Source organism: Salvelinus fontinalis, chromosome 40, assembly GCF_029448725.1.
Source record: "Salvelinus fontinalis isolate EN_2023a chromosome 40, ASM2944872v1, whole genome shotgun sequence".
Classification (NCBI taxonomy): Eukaryota; Metazoa; Chordata; class Actinopteri; order Salmoniformes; family Salmonidae; genus Salvelinus; species Salvelinus fontinalis.
In genome coordinates, this window is record NC_074704.1 from 639,314 (window position 1) to 659,355 (window position 20,042).

The window sequence follows — 20,042 nt, forward strand, 5'->3', positions numbered from 1 at the left end:
TGTTTAGGTCTGGTTGTTTAGGTCTGGTTGTCTAGGTCTGGTTGTCTTGGTCTGGTTGTCTTGGTCTGGTTGTCTAGGTCTGATTGTCTAGGTCTGGTTGTTTAGGTCTGGTTGTCTAGGTCTGGTTGTCTAGGTCTGGTTGTCTAGGTCTGGTTGTCTAGGTCTGGTTGTCTAGGTCTGGTTGTCTAGGTCTGGTTGTCTAGGTCTTGTTGTCTAGGTATGGTTGTCTAGGTCTGGTTGTCTAGGTATGGTTGTCTAGGTCTGGTTGTCTAGGTATGGTTGTCTAGGTCTGGTTGTCTAGGTCTGGTTGTCTAGGTCTGGTTGTCTAGGTATGGTTGTCTAGGTCTGGTTGTCTAGGTATGGTTGTTTAGGTCTGGTTGTCTAGGTATGGTTGTTTAGGTCTGGTTGTCTGGTTGTCTAGGTCTGGTTGTCTAGGTCTTGTTGTCTAGGTCTGGTTATCTGGTTGTCTAGGTCTGGTTGTTTAGGTCTGGTGTCTAGGTCTGGTTGTCTAGGTCTGGTTGTCTAGGTCTGGTTGTCTAGGTCTGGTTGTCTAGGTCTGGTTGTCTAGGTCTGGTTGTTTAGGTCTGGTTGTTTAGGTCTGGTGTCTAGGTCTGGTTGTTTAGGTATGGTTGTCTAGGTCTGGTTGTTTAGGTCTGGTTGTTTAGGTCTGGTGTCTAGGTATGGTTGTCTAGGTCTGGTTGTTTAGGTCTGGTTGTTTAGGTCTGGTTGTCTAGGTCTGGTTGTCTTGGTCTGGTTGTCTTGGTCTGGTTGTCTAGGTCTGATTGTCTAGGTCTGGTTGTTTAGGTCTGGTTGTCTAGGTCTGGTTGTCTAGGTCTGGTTGTCTAGGTCTGGTTGTCTAGGTCTGGTTGTCTAGGTCTGGTTGTCTAGGTCTGGTTGTCTAGGTCTTGTTGTCTAGGTATGGTTGTCTAGGTCTGGTTGTCTAGGTATGGTTGTCTAGGTCTGGTTGTCTAGGTATGGTTGTCTAGGTCTGGTTGTCTAGGTCTGGTTGTCTAGGTCTGGTTGTCTAGGTATGGTTGTCTAGGTCTGGTTGTCTAGGTATGGTTGTTTAGGTCTGGTTGTCTAGGTATGGTTGTTTAGGTCTGGTTGTCTGGTTGTCTAGGTCTGGTTGTCTAGGTCTTGTTGTCTAGGTCTGGTTATCTGGTTGTCTAGGTCTGGTTGTTTAGGTCTGGTGTCTAGGTCTGGTTGTCTAGGTCTGGTTGTCTAGGTCTGGTTGTCTAGGTCTGGTTGTCTAGGTCTGGTTGTCTAGGTCTGGTTGTTTAGGTCTGGTTGTCTAGGTCTGGTTGTCTAGGTCTGGTTGTCTAGGTCTGGTTGTCTAGGTCTGGTTGTCTAGGTCTGGTTGTTTAGGTCTGGTTGTTTAGGTCTGGTTGTCTAGGTCTGGTTGTATTGGTCTGGTTGTCTAGGTCTGGTTGTCTAGGTCTGGTTGTTTAGGTCTGGTTGTTTAGGTCTGGTTGTCTAGGTCTGGTTGTCTAGGTCTGGTTGTCTAGGTCTGGTTGTCTAGGTCTGGTTGTCTAGGTCTGGTTGTCTAGGTATGGTTGTCTAGGTCTGGTTGTCTAGGTCTGGTTGTCTAGGTCTGGTTGTCTAGGTATGGTTGTCTAGGTCTGGTTGTCTAGGTCTGGTTGTTTAGGTCTGGTTGTTTAGGTCTGGTTGTCTAGGTCTGGTTGTCTAGGTCTGGTTGTCTAGGTCTGGTTGTTTAGGTCTGGTTGTCTAGGTCTGGTGTCTAGGTATGGTTGTCTAGGTCTGGTTGTCTAGGTCTGGTTGTCTAGGTCTGGTTGTTTAGGTCTGGTTGTTTAGGTCTGGTTGTTTAGGTCTGGTTGTCTAGGTCTGGTTGTCTAGGTCTGGTTGTTTAGGTCTGGTTGTCTAGGTCTGGTTGTCTAGGTCTGGTTGTCTAGGTCTGGTTGTCTAGGTCTGGTTGTCTAGGTCTGGTTGTTTAGGTCTGGTTGTCTAGGTCTGGTTGTCTAGGTCTGGTTGTCTAGGTCTGGTTGTCTAGGTCTGGTTGTTTAGGTCTGGTTGTCTAGGTCTGGTTGTCTAGGTCTGGTTGTCTGGTTGTCTAGGTCTGGTTGTTTAGGTCTGGTTGTCTAGGTCTGGTTGTCTAGGTCTGGTTGTCTAGGTCTGGTTGTCTAGGTCTGGTTGTCTAGGTCTGGTTGTCTAGGTCTGGTTGTCTAGGTCTGGTTGTCTAGGTCTGGTTGTTTAGGTCTGGTTGTCTAGGTCTGGTTGTCTAGGTTTGGTTGTCTAGGTCTGGTTGTCTAGGTCTGGTTGTTTAGGTCTGGTTGTCTAGGTCTGGTTGTCTAGGTCTGGTTGTCTAGGTCTGGTTGTCTAGGTTTGGTTGTCTAGGTCTGGTTGTCTAGGTCTGGTTGTCTAGGTCTGGTTGTTTAGGTCTGGTTGTCTAGGTCTGGTTGTCTAGGTCTGGTTGTCTAGGTCTGGTTGTCTAGGTCTGGTTGTCTAGGTCTGGTTGTCTAGGTCTGGTTGTCTAGGTCTGGTTGTCTAGGTCTGGTTGTTTAGGTCTGGTTGTCTAGGTCTGGTTGTCTAGGTCTGGTTGTCTAGGTCTGGTTGTCTAGGTCTGGTTGTCTAGGTCTGGTTGTCTAGGTCTGGTTGTTTAGGTCTGGTTGTCTAGGTCTGGTTGTCTAGGTCTGGTTGTCTAGGTCTGGTTGTTTAGGTCTGGTTGTCTAGGTCTGGTTGTCTAGGTCTGGTTGTCTAGGTCTGGTTGTCTAGGTCTGGTTGTCTAGATCTGGTTGTCTAGGTCTGGTTGTTTAGGTCTGGTGTCTAGGTCTGGTTGTCTAGGTCTGGTTGTCTAGGTCTGGTTGTTTAGGTCTGGTTGTCTAGGTCTGGTTGTCTAGGTCTGGTTGTCTAGGTCTGGTTGTCTGGTTGTCTAGGTCTGGTTGTCTAGGTCTGGTTGTCTAGGTCTGGTTGTCTAGGTCTGGTTGTCTGGTTGTCTAGGTCTGGTTGTCTAGGTCTGGTTGTCTAGGTCTGGTTGTTTAGGTCTGGTTGTCTAGGTCTGGTTGTCTAGGTCTGGTTGTCTAGGTCTGGTTGTCTGGTTGTCTAGGTCTGGTTGTCTAGGTCTGGTTGTTTAGGTCTGGTTGTCTAGGTCTGGTTGTCTAGGTCTGGTTGTCTAGGTCTGGTTGTCTAGGTCTGGTTGTCTAGGTCTGGTTGTCTAGGTCTGGTTGTCTAGGTCTGGTTGTCTGGTTGTCTAGGTCTGGTTGTTTAGGTCTGGTTGTCTAGGTCTGGTTGTCTAGGTCTGGTTGTCTAGGTCTGGTTGTCTGGTTGTTTAGGTCTGGTTGTCTAGGTCTGGTTGTCTGGTTGTCTAGGTCTGGTTGTCTAGGTCTGGTTGTCTAGGTCTGGTTGTCTAGGTCTGGTTGTCTAGGTCTGGTTGTCTAGGTCTGGTTGTCTAGGTCTGGTTATCTGGTTGTCTAGGTCTGGTTGTCTAGGTCTGGTTGTCTAGGTCTGGTTGTCTGGGTCTGGTTGTCTAGGTCTGGTTGTTTAGGTCTGGTTGTCTAGGTCTGGTTGTCTAGGTCTGGTTGTCTAGGTCTGGTTATCTGGTTGTCTAGGTCTGGTTGTCTAGGTCTGGTTGTCTAGGTCTGGTTATCTGGTTGTCTAGGTCTGGTTGTCTAGGTCTGGTTGTCTAGGTCTGGTTGTCTGGGTCTGGTTGTCTAGGTCTGGTTGTTTAGGTCTGGTTGTCTAGGTCTGGTTGTCTAGGTCTGGTTGTCTAGGTCTGGTTATCTGGTTGTCTAGGTCTGGTTGTCTAGGTCTGGTTGTCTAGGTCTGGTTGTCTAGGTCTGGTTGTCTAGGTCTGGTTATCTGGTTGTCTAGGTCTGGTTGTCTAGGTCTGGTTGTCTAGGTCTGGTTGTCTAGGTCTGGTTATCTGGTTGTCTAGGTCTGGTTGTCTAGGTCTGGTTGTCTAGGTCTGGTTGTCTAGGTCTGGTTATCTGGTTGTCTAGGTCTGGTTGTCTAGGTCTGGTTGTCTAGGTCTGGTTGTCTAGGTCTGGTTGTCTAGGTCTGGTTATCTGGTTGTCTAGGTCTGGTTGTCTAGGTCTGGTTGTCTAGGTCTGGTTGTCTGGGTCTGGTTGTCTAGGTCTGGTTGTTTAGGTCTGGTTGTCTAGGTCTGGTTGTCTAGGTCTGGTTGTCTAGGTCTGGTTGTCTAGGTCTGGTTGTCTAGGTCTGGTTGTCTAGGTCTGGTTGTCTAGGTCTGGTTGTCTAGGTCTGGTTGTCTGGTTGTCTAGGTCTGGTTGTCTAGGTCTGGTTGTCTAGGTCTGGTTGTTTAGGTCTGGTTGTCTAGGTCTGGTTGTCTAGGTCTGGTTGTTTAGGTCTGGTTGTCTAGGTCTGGTTGTCTAGGTATGGTTGTCTAGGTCTGGTTGTCTAGGTCTGGTTGTCTAGGTCTGGTTGTCTAGGTCTGGTTGTCTAGGTCTGGTTGTCTTGGTCTGGTTGTATTGGTCTGGTTGTCTAGGTCTGGTTGTCTAGGTCTGGTTGTCTAGGTCTGGTTGTCTAGGTCTGGTTGTCTAGGTCTGGTTGTCTAGGTCTGGTTGTCTAGGTCTGGTTGTCTAGGTCTGGTTGTCTAGGTCTGGTTGTCTAGGTCTGGTTGTCTAGGTCTGGTTGTCTAGGTCTGGTTGTCTTGGTCTGGTTGTCTAGGTCTGGTTGTTTAGGTCTGGTTGTCTAGGTCTGGTTGTCTAGGTCTGGTTGTTTAGGTCTGGTTGTCTAGGTCTGGTCGTCTAGGTCTGGTCGTCTAGGTCTGGTTGTCTAGGTCTGGTTGTCTAGGTCTGGTTGTCTAGGTCTGGTTGTCTAGGTCTGGTTGTCTAGGTCTGGTTGTCTAGGTCTGGTTGTCTAGGTCTGGTTGTCTAGGTCTGGTTGTCTAGGTCTGGTTGTCTTGGTCTGGTTGTCTAGGTCTGGTTGTTTAGGTCTGGTTGTCTAGGTCTGGTTGTCTAGGTCTGGTTGTCTAGGTCTGGTTGTCTAGGTCTGGTTGTCTAGGTCTGGTTGTTTAGGTCTGGTTGTTTAGGTCTGGTTGTCTAGGTCTGGTTGTATTGGTCTGGTTGTCTAGGTCTGGTTGTCTAGGTCTGGTTGTTTAGGTCTGGTTGTTTAGGTCTGGTTGTCTAGGTCTGGTTGTCTAGGTCTGGTTGTCTAGGTCTGGTTGTCTAGGTCTGGTTGTCTAGGTCTGGTTGTCTAGGTATGGTTGTCTAGGTCTGGTTGTCTAGGTCTGGTTGTCTAGGTCTGGTTGTCTAGGTATGGTTGTCTAGGTCTGGTTGTCTAGGTCTGGTTGTTTAGGTCTGGTTGTTTAGGTCTGGTTGTCTAGGTCTGGTTGTCTAGGTCTGGTTGTCTAGGTCTGGTTGTTTAGGTCTGGTTGTCTAGGTCTGGTGTCTAGGTATGGTTGTCTAGGTCTGGTTGTCTAGGTCTGGTTGTCTAGGTCTGGTTGTTTAGGTCTGGTTGTTTAGGTCTGGTTGTTTAGGTCTGGTTGTCTAGGTCTGGTTGTCTAGGTCTGGTTGTTTAGGTCTGGTTGTCTAGGTCTGGTTGTCTAGGTCTGGTTGTCTAGGTCTGGTTGTCTAGGTCTGGTTGTCTAGGTCTGGTTGTTTAGGTCTGGTTGTCTAGGTCTGGTTGTCTAGGTCTGGTTGTCTAGGTCTGGTTGTCTAGGTCTGGTTGTTTAGGTCTGGTTGTCTAGGTCTGGTTGTCTAGGTCTGGTTGTCTGGTTGTCTAGGTCTGGTTGTTTAGGTCTGGTTGTCTAGGTCTGGTTGTCTAGGTCTGGTTGTCTAGGTCTGGTTGTCTAGGTCTGGTTGTCTAGGTCTGGTTGTCTAGGTCTGGTTGTCTAGGTCTGGTTGTCTAGGTCTGGTTGTTTAGGTCTGGTTGTCTAGGTCTGGTTGTCTAGGTTTGGTTGTCTAGGTCTGGTTGTCTAGGTCTGGTTGTTTAGGTCTGGTTGTCTAGGTCTGGTTGTCTAGGTCTGGTTGTCTAGGTCTGGTTGTCTAGGTTTGGTTGTCTAGGTCTGGTTGTCTAGGTCTGGTTGTCTAGGTCTGGTTGTTTAGGTCTGGTTGTCTAGGTCTGGTTGTCTAGGTCTGGTTGTCTAGGTCTGGTTGTCTAGGTCTGGTTGTCTAGGTCTGGTTGTCTAGGTCTGGTTGTCTAGGTCTGGTTGTCTAGGTCTGGTTGTTTAGGTCTGGTTGTCTAGGTCTGGTTGTCTAGGTCTGGTTGTCTAGGTCTGGTTGTCTAGGTCTGGTTGTCTAGGTCTGGTTGTCTAGGTCTGGTTGTTTAGGTCTGGTTGTCTAGGTCTGGTTGTCTAGGTCTGGTTGTCTAGGTCTGGTTGTCTAGGTCTGGTTGTCTAGGTCTGGTTGTTTAGGTCTGGTTGTCTAGGTCTGGTTGTCTAGGTCTGGTTGTCTAGGTCTGGTTGTCTAGGTCTGGTTGTCTAGATCTGGTTGTCTAGGTCTGGTTGTTTAGGTCTGGTGTCTAGGTCTGGTTGTCTAGGTCTGGTTGTCTAGGTCTGGTTGTTTAGGTCTGGTTGTCTAGGTCTGGTTGTCTAGGTCTGGTTGTCTAGGTCTGGTTGTCTGGTTGTCTAGGTCTGGTTGTCTAGGTCTGGTTGTCTAGGTCTGGTTGTCTAGGTCTGGTTGTCTGGTTGTCTAGGTCTGGTTGTCTAGGTCTGGTTGTCTAGGTCTGGTTGTTTAGGTCTGGTTGTCTAGGTCTGGTTGTCTAGGTCTGGTTGTCTAGGTCTGGTTGTCTGGTTGTCTAGGTCTGGTTGTCTAGGTCTGGTTGTTTAGGTCTGGTTGTCTAGGTCTGGTTGTCTAGGTCTGGTTGTCTAGGTCTGGTTGTCTAGGTCTGGTTGTCTAGGTCTGGTTGTCTAGGTCTGGTTGTCTAGGTCTGGTTGTCTGGTTGTCTAGGTCTGGTTGTTTAGGTCTGGTTGTCTAGGTCTGGTTGTCTAGGTCTGGTTGTCTAGGTCTGGTTGTCTGGTTGTTTAGGTCTGGTTGTCTAGGTCTGGTTGTCTGGTTGTCTAGGTCTGGTTGTCTAGGTCTGGTTGTCTAGGTCTGGTTGTCTAGGTCTGGTTGTCTAGGTCTGGTTGTCTAGGTCTGGTTGTCTAGGTCTGGTTATCTGGTTGTCTAGGTCTGGTTGTCTAGGTCTGGTTGTCTAGGTCTGGTTGTCTGGGTCTGGTTGTCTAGGTCTGGTTGTTTAGGTCTGGTTGTCTAGGTCTGGTTGTCTAGGTCTGGTTGTCTAGGTCTGGTTGTCTAGGTCTGGTTGTCTAGGTCTGGTTATCTGGTTGTCTAGGTCTGGTTGTCTAGGTCTGGTTGTCTAGGTCTGGTTGTCTAGGTCTGGTTGTCTAGGTCTGGTTGTCTAGGTCTGGTTGTCTAGGTCTGGTTGTTTAGGTCTGGTTGTCTAGGTCTGGTTGTCTAGGTCTGGTTGTCTAGGTCTGGTTGTCTAGGTCTGGTTGTTTAGGTCTGGTTGTCTAGGTCTGGTTGTCTAGGTCTGGTTGTCTAGGTCTGGTTATCTGGTTGTCTAGGTCTGGTTGTCTAGGTCTGGTTGTCTAGGTCTGGTTGTCTAGGTCTGGTTGTCTAGGTCTGGTTATCTGGTTGTCTAGGTCTGGTTGTCTAGGTCTGGTTGTCTAGGTCTGGTTGTCTGGGTCTGGTTGTCTAGGTCTGGTTGTTTAGGTCTGGTTGTCTAGGTCTGGTTGTCTAGGTCTGGTTGTCTAGGTCTGGTTGTCTAGGTCTGGTTGTCTAGGTCTGGTTGTCTAGGTCTGGTTGTCTAGGTCTGGTTGTCTAGGTCTGGTTGTCTGGTTGTCTAGGTCTGGTTGTCTAGGTCTGGTTGTCTAGGTCTGGTTGTTTAGGTCTGGTTGTCTAGGTCTGGTTGTCTAGGTCTGGTTGTTTAGGTCTGGTTGTCTAGGTCTGGTTGTCTAGGTATGGTTGTCTAGGTCTGGTTGTCTAGGTCTGGTTGTCTAGGTCTGGTTGTCTAGGTCTGGTTGTCTAGGTCTGGTTGTCTTGGTCTGGTTGTATTGGTCTGGTTGTCTAGGTCTGGTTGTCTAGGTCTGGTTGTCTAGGTCTGGTTGTCTAGGTCTGGTTGTCTAGGTCTGGTTGTCTAGGTCTGGTTGTCTAGGTCTGGTTGTCTAGGTCTGGTTGTCTAGGTCTGGTTGTCTAGGTCTGGTTGTCTAGGTCTGGTTGTCTTGGTCTGGTTGTCTAGGTCTGGTTGTTTAGGTCTGGTTGTCTAGGTCTGGTTGTCTAGGTCTGGTTGTTTAGGTCTGGTTGTCTAGGTCTGGTCGTCTAGGTCTGGTCGTCTAGGTCTGGTTGTCTAGGTCTGGTTGTCTAGGTCTGGTTGTCTAGGTCTGGTTGTCTAGGTCTGGTTGTCTAGGTCTGGTTGTCTAGGTCTGGTTGTTTAGGTCTGGTTGTCTAGGTCTGGTTGTCTAGGTCTGGTTGTCTAGGTCTGGTTGTCTAGGTCTGGTTGTTTAGGTCTGGTTGTCTAGGTCTGGTTGTCTAGGTCTGGTTGTCTAGGTCTGGTTGTCTAGGTCTGGTTGTCTAGATCTGGTTGTCTAGGTCTGGTTGTTTAGGTCTGGTGTCTAGGTCTGGTTGTCTAGGTCTGGTTGTCTAGGTCTGGTTGTTTAGGTCTGGTTGTCTAGGTCTGGTTGTCTAGGTCTGGTTGTCTAGGTCTGGTTGTCTGGTTGTCTAGGTCTGGTTGTCTAGGTCTGGTTGTCTAGGTCTGGTTGTCTAGGTCTGGTTGTCTGGTTGTCTAGGTCTGGTTGTCTAGGTCTGGTTGTCTAGGTCTGGTTGTTTAGGTCTGGTTGTCTAGGTCTGGTTGTCTAGGTCTGGTTGTCTAGGTCTGGTTGTCTGGTTGTCTAGGTCTGGTTGTCTAGGTCTGGTTGTTTAGGTCTGGTTGTCTAGGTCTGGTTGTCTAGGTCTGGTTGTCTAGGTCTGGTTGTCTAGGTCTGGTTGTCTAGGTCTGGTTGTCTAGGTCTGGTTGTCTAGGTCTGGTTGTCTGGTTGTCTAGGTCTGGTTGTTTAGGTCTGGTTGTCTAGGTCTGGTTGTCTAGGTCTGGTTGTCTAGGTCTGGTTGTCTGGTTGTTTAGGTCTGGTTGTCTAGGTCTGGTTGTCTGGTTGTCTAGGTCTGGTTGTCTAGGTCTGGTTGTCTAGGTCTGGTTGTCTAGGTCTGGTTGTCTAGGTCTGGTTGTCTAGGTCTGGTTGTCTAGGTCTGGTTATCTGGTTGTCTAGGTCTGGTTGTCTAGGTCTGGTTGTCTAGGTCTGGTTGTCTGGGTCTGGTTGTCTAGGTCTGGTTGTTTAGGTCTGGTTGTCTAGGTCTGGTTGTCTAGGTCTGGTTGTCTAGGTCTGGTTGTCTAGGTCTGGTTGTCTAGGTCTGGTTGTCTAGGTCTGGTTATCTGGTTGTCTAGGTCTGGTTGTCTAGGTCTGGTTGTCTAGGTCTGGTTGTCTAGGTCTGGTTATCTGGTTGTCTAGGTCTGGTTGTCTAGGTCTGGTTGTCTAGGTCTGGTTGTCTAGGTCTGGTTATCTGGTTGTCTAGGTCTGGTTGTCTAGGTCTGGTTGTCTAGGTCTGGTTGTCTAGGTCTGGTTGTCTAGGTCTGGTTATCTGGTTGTCTAGGTCTGGTTGTCTAGGTCTGGTTGTCTAGGTCTGGTTGTCTGGGTCTGGTTGTCTAGGTCTGGTTGTTTAGGTCTGGTTGTCTAGGTCTGGTTGTCTAGGTCTGGTTGTCTAGGTCTGGTTGTCTAGGTCTGGTTGTCTAGGTCTGGTTGTCTAGGTCTGGTTGTCTAGGTCTGGTTGTCTAGGTCTGGTTGTCTGGTTGTCTAGGTCTGGTTGTCTAGGTCTGGTTGTCTAGGTCTGGTTGTTTAGGTCTGGTTGTCTAGGTCTGGTTGTCTAGGTCTGGTTGTTTAGGTCTGGTTGTCTAGGTCTGGTTGTCTAGGTATGGTTGTCTAGGTCTGGTTGTCTAGGTCTGGTTGTCTAGGTCTGGTTGTCTAGGTCTGGTTGTCTAGGTCTGGTTGTCTTGGTCTGGTTGTATTGGTCTGGTTGTCTAGGTCTGGTTGTCTAGGTCTGGTTGTCTAGGTCTGGTTGTCTAGGTCTGGTTGTCTAGGTCTGGTTGTCTAGGTCTGGTTGTCTAGGTCTGGTTGTCTAGGTCTGGTTGTCTAGGTCTGGTTGTCTAGGTCTGGTTGTCTAGGTCTGGTTGTCTAGGTCTGGTTGTCTTGGTCTGGTTGTCTAGGTCTGGTTGTTTAGGTCTGGTTGTCTAGGTCTGGTTGTCTAGGTCTGGTTGTTTAGGTCTGGTTGTCTAGGTCTGGTCGTCTAGGTCTGGTCGTCTAGGTCTGGTTGTCTAGGTCTGGTTGTCTAGGTCTGGTTGTCTAGGTCTGGTTGTCTAGGTCTGGTTGTCTAGGTCTGGTTGTCTAGGTCTGGTTGTCTAGGTCTGGTTGTCTAGGTCTGGTTGTCTAGGTCTGGTTGTCTAGGTCTGGTTGTCTTGGTCTGGTTGTCTAGGTCTGGTTGTTTAGGTCTGGTTGTCTAGGTCTGGTTGTCTAGGTCTGGTTGTTTAGGTCTGGTTGTCTAGGTCTGGTTGTCTAGGTCTGGTTGTCTAGGTCTGGTTGTCTTGGTCTGGTTGTCTAGGTCTGGTTGTCTAGGTCTGGTTGTCTTGGTCTGGTTGTCTAGGTCTGGTTGTCTAGGTCTGGTTGTCTTGGTCTGGTTGTCTAGGTCTGGTTGTCTGGTTGTCTAGGTCTGGTTGTCTAGGTCTGGTTGTCTTGGTCTGGTTGTCTAGGTCTGGTTGTCTAGGTCTGGTTGTCTAGGTCTGATTGTCTAGGTCTGGTTGTCTGGTTGTCTAGGTCTGGTTGTCTAGGTCTGGTTGTCTGGTTGTCTAGGTCTGGTTGTCTAGGTCTGGTTGTCTGGTTGTCTAGGTCTGGTTGTCTAGGTCTGGTTGTCTAGGTCTGGTTGTCTTGGTCTGGTTGTCTAGGTCTGATTGTCTAGGTCTGGTTGTCTAGGTGATGTTACCAGAAACAGTAGAGGGAGATGATTGATGTACGACTGTTAGGTAGAAGGGAGGAGCTACAGTTCATTGGGGCTATAGAGAGGAAACAGCAGAACTAGTGTTTCTACAGGGTCTAAATTCTGATGTTCATCTCATCGTCTGTCTCCTTATTTGATCTAATTTGAAAGTATTACTTTATCTTTCTCTCTGTCCCCCCCCTCCTCCTCCCTCCTGCTCTCTCTCTCTCCAGACCTATTCAGAAGAGACCAACGTGGACCTCCCCCCCACGCCCTCCACCAAGAGGTGAGCTCTGCCGTTGCTACGAGGACGGCTGAGTGATTGACAGTTCTCATTAGACCCATGGAGAGATTGTTTTATGTTTTGAGAGAGGGAGAGAGAGAGATAATTAGTCAGTAAAATGTGTGAGGGGAATGAGAAAGAGAGGAGAGTTGTTGTCCTGATGTAATCTCTCTCCCTCCCTCCCTCTCTCTCTCTCTCTCTCTCTCCCTCCTCCCTTTCTCACCCTCTAGTGTCCAGAGTTGGGGTGTGGTCCAGGAAGAGGATGACGACGAGGAGCGTGATTGGCCAGAGTTGTTGAGTGACATGTCTGAGGTGGGAGGGGCGGGCCTGGGGGCGGGGCTACCAAAGTTGAAGAGAGGTCAAGGTTCAAGACACCTGGGGGTGGACATGACCCTTCACCCCGACGATGAAGACTTCACACACCGCAACAAGTACTTCACATCCTCAGGTAATCCACACACACACACACGCACGCACGCACGCACGCAGACAGGCAGGCAGGCAGACAGACAGACAGACAGACAGACAGACAGACAGACAGACAGACAGACAGACAGACAGACAAATAGACAGCTACAACAACCGTAAGCAGTTAAAGTGTACTTAGCACTGCAGTATATAGTTTCAGTATCATGAATATTATAGTGTTGTAATGTTGAATAAAACAATGCAGAGAACTGTGTGATGTTGTAGAAACAGAACAGCCATGAAGCACACATTTACTCTGCCTCAACACCGTGTTGACATTCTATTCAGATGTGTGAATCGACCCGTCTCTCTTTCTGTCACACGCCTGTCCCCTCCAGATGAGGACCTGATTAAGCGGATCCTGGCGGACGGCCAGCTGCAGGTGTCTCATCTCTGTGACCCCCAGCACTTCTTCTCTCAGACAGCAGACAGCGAGATGGCCGACCTGTGAGTCACCTCTAAACTCTGACCTCTAACCTCACCCTTAACCCCGTCACCTTCTACTTGCTTCCTCTTGTCTGTTCTGAACTGACCTCTGACCTCTCACTGGCCTACTTCTCCTTCTGTCATTTTACATTTGAGTCATTTAGCAGACGCTCTGATCCAGAGAGACTTACAGTTAGTGAGTCATTTAGCAGACGCTCTGATCCAGAGTCACTTACAGTTAGTGAGTCATTTAGCAGACTCTCTGATCCAGAGTCACTTACAGTTAGTGAGTCATTTAGCAGACGCTCTGATCCAGAGAGACTTACAGTTAGTGAGTCATTTAGCAGACGCTCTGATCCAGAGAGACTTACAGTTAGTGAGTCATTTAGCAGACGCTCTGATCCAGAGTCACTTACAGTTAGTGAGTCATTTATCAGACACTCTGATCCAGAGAGACTTACAGTTAGTGAGTCATTTAGCAGACACTCTGATCCAGAGAGACTTACAGTTAGTGAGTCATTTAGCAGACACTCTGATCCAGAGAGACTTACAGTTAGTGAGTCATTTAGCAGACGCTCTGACCCAGAGAGACTTACAGTTAGTGAGTCATTTAGCAGACGCTCTGATCCAGAGAGACTTACAGTTAGTGAGTCATTTAGCAGACGCTCTGATCCAGAGAGACTTACAGTTAGTGAGTCATTTAGAAGACGCTCTGACCCAGAGAGACTTACAGTTAGTGAGTCATTTAGCAGACGCTGTGATCCAGAGAGACTTACAGTTAGTGAGTCATTTAGCAGACGCTCTGATCCAGAGACTTACAGTTAGTGAGTCATTTAGCAGACACTCTGATCCAGAGAGACTTACAGTTAGTGAGTCATTTAGCAGACGCTCTGATCCAGAGAGACTTACAGTTAGTGAGTCATTTAGCAGACGCTCTGATCCAGAGACTTACAGTTAGTGAGTCATTTAGCAGACGCTCTGATCCAGAGACTTACAGTTAGTGAGTCATTTAGCAGACGCTCTGATCCAGAGAGACTTACAGTTAGTGAGTCATTTAGCAGACGCTCTGACCCAGAGAGACTTACAGTTAGTGAGTCATTTAGCAGACGCTCTGATCCAGAGAGACTTACAGTTAGTGAGTCATTTAGCAGACGCTCTGATCCAGAGAGACTTACAGTTAGTGATTCATTTAGCAGACGCTCTGATCCAGAGAGACTTACAGTTAATGCATCCATCTTATGATGAGCCAGGTGAGACAACCACATCACAGTCATAGTATTTACATGTCTCTTCAATAAAGCAGCCATCAGCAGTCTGGTTTTGTCTCCCTCCTCTTCCCTCCTCTTCCCTCCTCCACTTCTTCTTCACTCCTCTCCTTCCTCTTCACTCCTCTCCTTCCTCTTCCCTCCTCTTCACTCATCTTCCTCCTCTTCACTCCTCTTCCCTCTTCACTCCTATCCTTCCCTCCTCTTCACTCCTCTCCTTCCTCTTCCCGCCTCTTCCCTCCTCTTCATTCCTCTCCTTCCTCTTCCCTCCTCTTCACTCCTCTCCCTCCCTCCTCTCCCTCTTCTTCCCTCCTCTTCCCTCCTCTTCACTCCTTTCCCTCCTCTTTCCTCCTCTTTCCTCCTCTTTCCTCCTCTTTACTCTTCTTCACTCCTCTTCCCTCCTCTCCCTCCTCTTCACTCCTCTCCCTCCTCTTCCCTCCTCTTCACTCTTCGTCCCTCCTTTCCCCTCTCTTCCCTCCACTTTACTCTTCTTCACTCCTTTCCCTCCACTTCCCTCCTCTTCCCTCTTCTTCACTCCTCTCCCTCCACTTCATTTCTCCCCCTCCTCTTCATTCCTCTCCCTCCTCTTCATTTCACTTCACTCTTCTGGAAGTAATAGAATCTAGGTGTTGACACTTAGATCAGGGAAGATCACATGACACTTACTTCAAAAGACATGCAGCCTTTTCCTGATGTTTGGTGTTAAATCATATTTTGTGTGTGTGTGTGTGTGTGTGTCAGGTCCAGTATCTTTGGTGATAAGACAGAGGTGGTCCTCCTTCAGAAGCTGAATGAACCGCTGTCCCTCGGAGCTGTCAAGAGGGAGCCCCCTAAAACAGCCTTCACCTCACGCACAGGTGGGTGTGTTATCTCAACCCCCTCTCTCTCTCTCTCCATCTCTCTCCCTCCATCTCTCTTTCTACCCCTCTACCATCTCTCTCTCTCTTTCTACCCCTCTACCCTCTCTCTCTCTCTTTCTACCCCTCTACCCTCTCTCTCTCTCTTTCTACCCCTCTACCATCTCTCTCTCATCATCATCTCCATCTCAGTTGTAACAGACGTGTGTAGTCCGAGGCGATTCCCTCCCTGGTGTGGGCAGGCCGCTCTATGGGGCAGCTGGGCGGGGCTTGTCCTAGCCAATGGGCTGTCAGTGTGGGCAGGAAGAGGCTTCAGTGATGCCGTGGCTCTGATGTGGCTCATTTCCTGTATCGGTAGCTTCCTGTCCTCCTGCTTGCTGCTGGAGCCAATCAAGGTAGGACGACACACACACAGTGCTCATAAATCAATGATTTACCAGAAGGCCTGTACTATGCCCTGTGGGTAGTGTATAAGTGTGTGTGTGTGTGTGTACACTCTAGGTGTTACTAGAAGGCCTGTACTATGCCTTGTGGGTAGTGTATAAGTGTGTGTGTGTGTACACTCTAGGTGTTACTAGAAGGCCTGTACTATGCCTTGTGGGTAGTGTATAAGTGTGTGTGTGTGTACACTCTAGGTGTTACTAGAAGGCCTGTACTATGCCTTGTGGGTAGTGTATAAGTGTGTGTGTGTGTACACTCTAGGTGTTACTAGAAGGCCTGTACTATGCCCTGTGGGTAGTGTATAAGTGTGTGTGTGTGTGTGTGTGTGTACACTCTAGGTGTTACTAGAAGGCCTGTACTATGCCCTGTGGGTAGTGTATAAGTGTGTGTGTGTGTGTGTGTGTACACTCTAGGTGTTACTAGAAGGCCTGTACTATGCCCTGTGGGTAGTGTATAAGTGTGTGTGTGTGTGTACACTCTAGGTGTTACTAGAAGGCCTGTACTTTGCCCTGTGGGTGAAGAGGCTCCGTCCAGAGGAGCAGGATGTCCTGGTGGAGTGTCCTCGTGTTGACAGAGTTGTCCAGCGCGTCCCCAGAGTCAGACCCCCCCAAGGCTTCGCTCTGTCCCAGGCCAGACAGCAGGCCCGCAAGGTCCACATGCTGCACAACATGCTCAAGGTAAGAGACGCAGGGAGGGAGGGAGAGTGAAAGAGAGAGACACACACAGCATGCTCGAGGGAGGGAGGGAGGGAGGGTGAAAGAGAGAGACACACACAGCATGCTCGAGGGAGGGAGGGAGGCAGGGAGGGAGGGAGGGTGAAAGAGAGATACACACACAGCATGCTCGAGGGAGGGAGGGAGGGAGGGAGGGTGAAAGAGAGATACACACACAGCATGCTCGAGGTAGGGAGGGAGGGTGAAAGAGAGATACACACACAGCATGCTCGAGAGAGGGAGGGAGGGAGGGAGGGAGGGAGGGAGGGAGGGAGGGAGGGTGAAAGAGAGATACACACACAGCATGCTCAAGGGAGGGAGGGAGGGAGGGAGGGAGGGAGGGAGGGAGGGAGGGAGGGAGGGAGGGAGGGAGGGAGGGAGGGAGGGAGGGAGGGAGGGTGAAAGAGAGATACACACACAGCATGCTCAACTATGTCGTTAACAGAACTTCCTGGTGTACAACACTGTTGGTATTAGTTGTGTATCTGTGTTAATAATATCGTTGTTCCTCAACCAATGGTTTTCTTTGTTCTAGTTAGAGTTGTGTATCTAACTGGAGCAGGTGTTCTTAGTGGACAAAACATTAAGAACACCTTCTCTTTCCATGAAATAGACTGATCAGGTGAATCCAGGTGAAAGATATGATCCCTTATTGATGTCACTTGTTAAATCCAAATTAATCAGTGTAGGTGAAGGGGAGGAGACAGGTTAAAGATGGATTTTAAGCCTTGAGACATGGATTGTGTATTTGTGCCATTCAGAGGGTGAATGGGCAAGGCAAAATATTTAAGTGCCTTTGAACGGGGTCTGGTAGTAGGTGCCAGGCGCATCGGTTTGAGTGTGTCAAGAACTGCAACGCTGCTGGGTTTTTCCACGCTCAACAGTTTCCCGTGTGTATCAAGAATTGTCCACCACCCAAAGGACATCCAGACAACTTAACACAACTGTGAGAAGCGTTGTTGTCAACATGGACCAGCATCCTTGTGGAACTCTTTCAACACCTTGTAGAGTCCATGCCCCAATGAATTAAGGCTGTTCTGAGGGGAAAAAGGGGTGCAACTCAATATTAGGAAGGTGTTCCTAATGTTTTGTCCACACGGTGTGTATCTCTAACTAGACTATCTTTGTTGTGAACAGAACTTCCTGGTCTACATGCTCTTCCTGTTGGTGGTGTTGCTGCTCAACTACTCTGACACCACCAAGGACACACACAGCCTGCGACTCCGTACACAGCTACAACTCACACTACACACACCGGACCAGGCCAACATCAGCAGGTAAACACACATTACACACACCGGACCTGGCCAACATTAGCAGGTAAACACACATTATACACACACACACACACACACACACACACACACACACACACACACACACACACACACACACACACACACACACACACACACACACACACACACACACACACACACACACACACACACACACACACACACACACACGAGTACAGTGTACTCATGTTCCCTCTGTCTGCTCAGCGCTGTTTGAGCTCCCTACATTAAACCACTGTCATTCTGTCAGCACACACGTCTATATGAAACAGGACTCCATTCGTTAACTATTCACACACGCCCATATGAAACTGGACTCCATTCGTTAACTATTCACACACGTCTATATGAAACTGGACTCCATTCGTTAACTATTCACACACGTCCATATGAAACAGGACTCCATTCGTTAACTATTCACACACGTCTATATGAAACTGGACTCCATTCGTTAACTATTCACACACGTCTATATGAAACTGGACTCCATTCGTTAACTATTCACACACGTCCATATGAAACTGGACTCCATTTGTTAACTATTCACACACGTCCATATGAAACAGGACTCCATTCGTTAACTATTCACACACGTCTATATGAAACTGGACTCCATTCGTTAACTATTCACACACGTCTATATGAAACTGGACTCCATTCGTTAACTATTCACACACGTCCATATGAAACAGGACTCCATTCGTTAACTATTCACACACGTCTATATGAAACTGGACTCCATTCGTTAACTATTCACACACGTCTATATGAAACTGGACTCCATTCGTTAACTATTCACACACGTCCATATGAAACTGGACTCCATTCGTTAACTATTCACACGTCTATATGAAACTGGACTCCATTCGTTAACTATTCACACACGTCCATATGAAACTGGACTCCATTCGTTAACTATTCACACACGTCCATATGAAACTGGACTCCATTCGTTAACTATTCACACACGTCCATATGAAACTGGACTCCATTCGTTAACTATTCACACGTCTATATGAAACTGGACTCCATTCGTTAACTATTCACACGTCTATATGAAACTGGACTCCATTCGTTAACTATTCACACACGTCTATATGAAACTGGACTCCATTCGTTAACTATTCACACACGTCCATATGAAACTGGACTCCATTCGTTAACTATTCACACACGTCCATATGAAACTGGACTACATTCGTTAACTATTCACTTCTGTTTCAGTACAAACAAATCACTTCTGTTTCAGTACAACTCATCATGTCTCTGTCCTGCAGGCGTGAGGATGTGTGGGCGTGGCTGTCAGGCTCCCTGTTGCCAAGGTTACTGGATGGCCCCACCCTAATGCAGGAAACAGGAAGTGTGCTACTGGGCACGCCCAGACTACGACAGATACGAGACGGTGAGAATACACTAATTTAGCTTCCAGTAATTGTTTATTCAGAAATCTTTCTAGACCTCATTCTCCTGTCATTCTCTCTCTCTCTCTCTCTCTCTCTCTCTCTCTCTCCCTCTCTCCTGTCCTCTATCGCTCATCTCTCTCTCTCGCTCCTGTCCTCTCTCGCTCCTCTCCCTCTCTCTCTCTCTCTCTGTGTCCTCTCACGCTCTCTCTCTCTCTGTCCACTCACACTCCATCTCTCCCTCCCTTTCTCTCCCCATCCCTCCATTCTTGTCTTGTATAGTTAGTCTGTCCTCTCCAGGTACCATCCATGGGGCAGGAGCAGCAGGCTGGGGAGAGGGGTTGACTGGCTCAGCAGTACACAGGAAGCTGACCAAGAACTGGACCTCACACACGGCTGATGACAACGGGTAAGGAGGGAGGGAGGGAGGGAGGGAAATAAAGATGGTTTGATCCTCTTATGTCATTGCTGTCTTTCTTGAGCCTCTCCCTTTCTCCCTTCCTCCCCTCTTTCCATCCCTCCTCTCTCTCCCAGGGCGTGGCGTTGGGGTCAGGTGATGGTGTACGGGAGCGGAGGTTTCGTCCAACAGCTGAACAGGAACATAGAGGAGACCAGAACATCACTACAGTACCTACAGCAGTTACACTGGATGGACCACATGTAAGAAGAGCGGGAGGGAGGGAACGGAGATTTCAGTGATGCCATTTGAATCTGAATTTGAGTGTTTGACTGTCGGTGTCTCTCTCTTTTTCTTTCTCTCCTCATCTTCTCTCTCTGTGTACGTGCCTGTGTGTGTGTGTGTGTGTGTGTGTGTGTGTGTGTGTGTGTGTGTGTGTGTGTGTGTGTGTGTGTGTGTGTGTGTGTGTGTGTGTGTGTGTGTGTGTGTGTGTGTGTTACCAGGACACGGGCTGTGTTTGTGGAGTTCTCTCTCTACAACACCAACACAGACCTTTTGACCGTCTTCTCCTTCCTGTTTGAGTTCCCCGTCTCTGAGCACACTCAGTCCAGCCTCGACCTCTTGACCTTCCGCCTGCAGCCTATCACAGGCCTCGACCTGCAGCTGCAGCTCACGGTAACCACCGGCAGCCACACAAAGACAGCTAGTGCTAGCCAATCACAGAGTGGATATAAAAGAGGGGCGGGAGCAGTATCTTGGAACTAACCAATCATAGCATGGCTAGAGAGGAAGAGTCGGAATACTGAATACACCACTAGATTATAATATCACCATACCAACATACTGAATACACCACTAGATTATAATATCACCATACCAACACACTGAATACACCACTATATTATAATATCACCATACCAACATACTGAATACACCACTAGATTATAATATCACCATACCAACATACTGAATACACCACTAGATTATAATATCACCATACCAACATACTGAATACACCACTAGATTATAATATCACCATACCAACATACTGAATACACCACTAGATTATAATATCACCATACCAACATACTGAATACACCACTAGATTATAATATCACCATACCAACATACTGAATACACCACTAGATTATAATATCACCATACCAACACACTGAATACACCACTATATTATAATATCACCATACCAACATACTGAATACACCACTAGATTATAATATCACCATACCAACATACTGAATACACCACTAGATTATAATATCACCATACCAACACACTGAATACACCACTAGATTATAATATCACCATAACAACATACTGAATACACCACTAGATTATAATATCACCATACCAACATACTGAATACACCACTAGATTATAATATCACCATACCAACATACTGAATACACCACTAGATTATAATATCACCATACCAACATACTGAATACACCACTAGATTATAATATCACCATACCAACATACTGAATACACCACTAGATTATAATATCACCATACCAACACACTGAATACACCACTAGATTATAATAT

At 47.9% G+C, this 20,042-nt stretch overlaps 1 protein-coding gene across 1 annotated transcript in view; it reads left to right on the forward strand.

The window, feature by feature from the left end:
- The window catches only part of pkd1a (polycystic kidney disease 1a), a 175,601-nt gene that overhangs the window by 142,439 nt on the left and 13,120 nt on the right, over positions 1 to 20,042 (forward strand). The window contains exons 45-55 of the mRNA XM_055907434.1: positions 11,162 to 11,214; positions 11,442 to 11,659; positions 12,018 to 12,126; positions 14,112 to 14,227; positions 14,420 to 14,622; positions 15,151 to 15,345; positions 16,519 to 16,658; positions 17,957 to 18,081; positions 18,362 to 18,488; positions 18,614 to 18,739; positions 18,980 to 19,151. Of these exons, the coding sequence (XP_055763409.1) occupies positions 11,162 to 11,214; positions 11,442 to 11,659; positions 12,018 to 12,126; positions 14,112 to 14,227; positions 14,420 to 14,622; positions 15,151 to 15,345; positions 16,519 to 16,658; positions 17,957 to 18,081; positions 18,362 to 18,488; positions 18,614 to 18,739; positions 18,980 to 19,151 (1,584 nt within the window). The remainder of the gene's footprint in view (positions 1 to 11,161; positions 11,215 to 11,441; positions 11,660 to 12,017; positions 12,127 to 14,111; positions 14,228 to 14,419; positions 14,623 to 15,150; positions 15,346 to 16,518; positions 16,659 to 17,956; positions 18,082 to 18,361; positions 18,489 to 18,613; positions 18,740 to 18,979; positions 19,152 to 20,042) is intronic.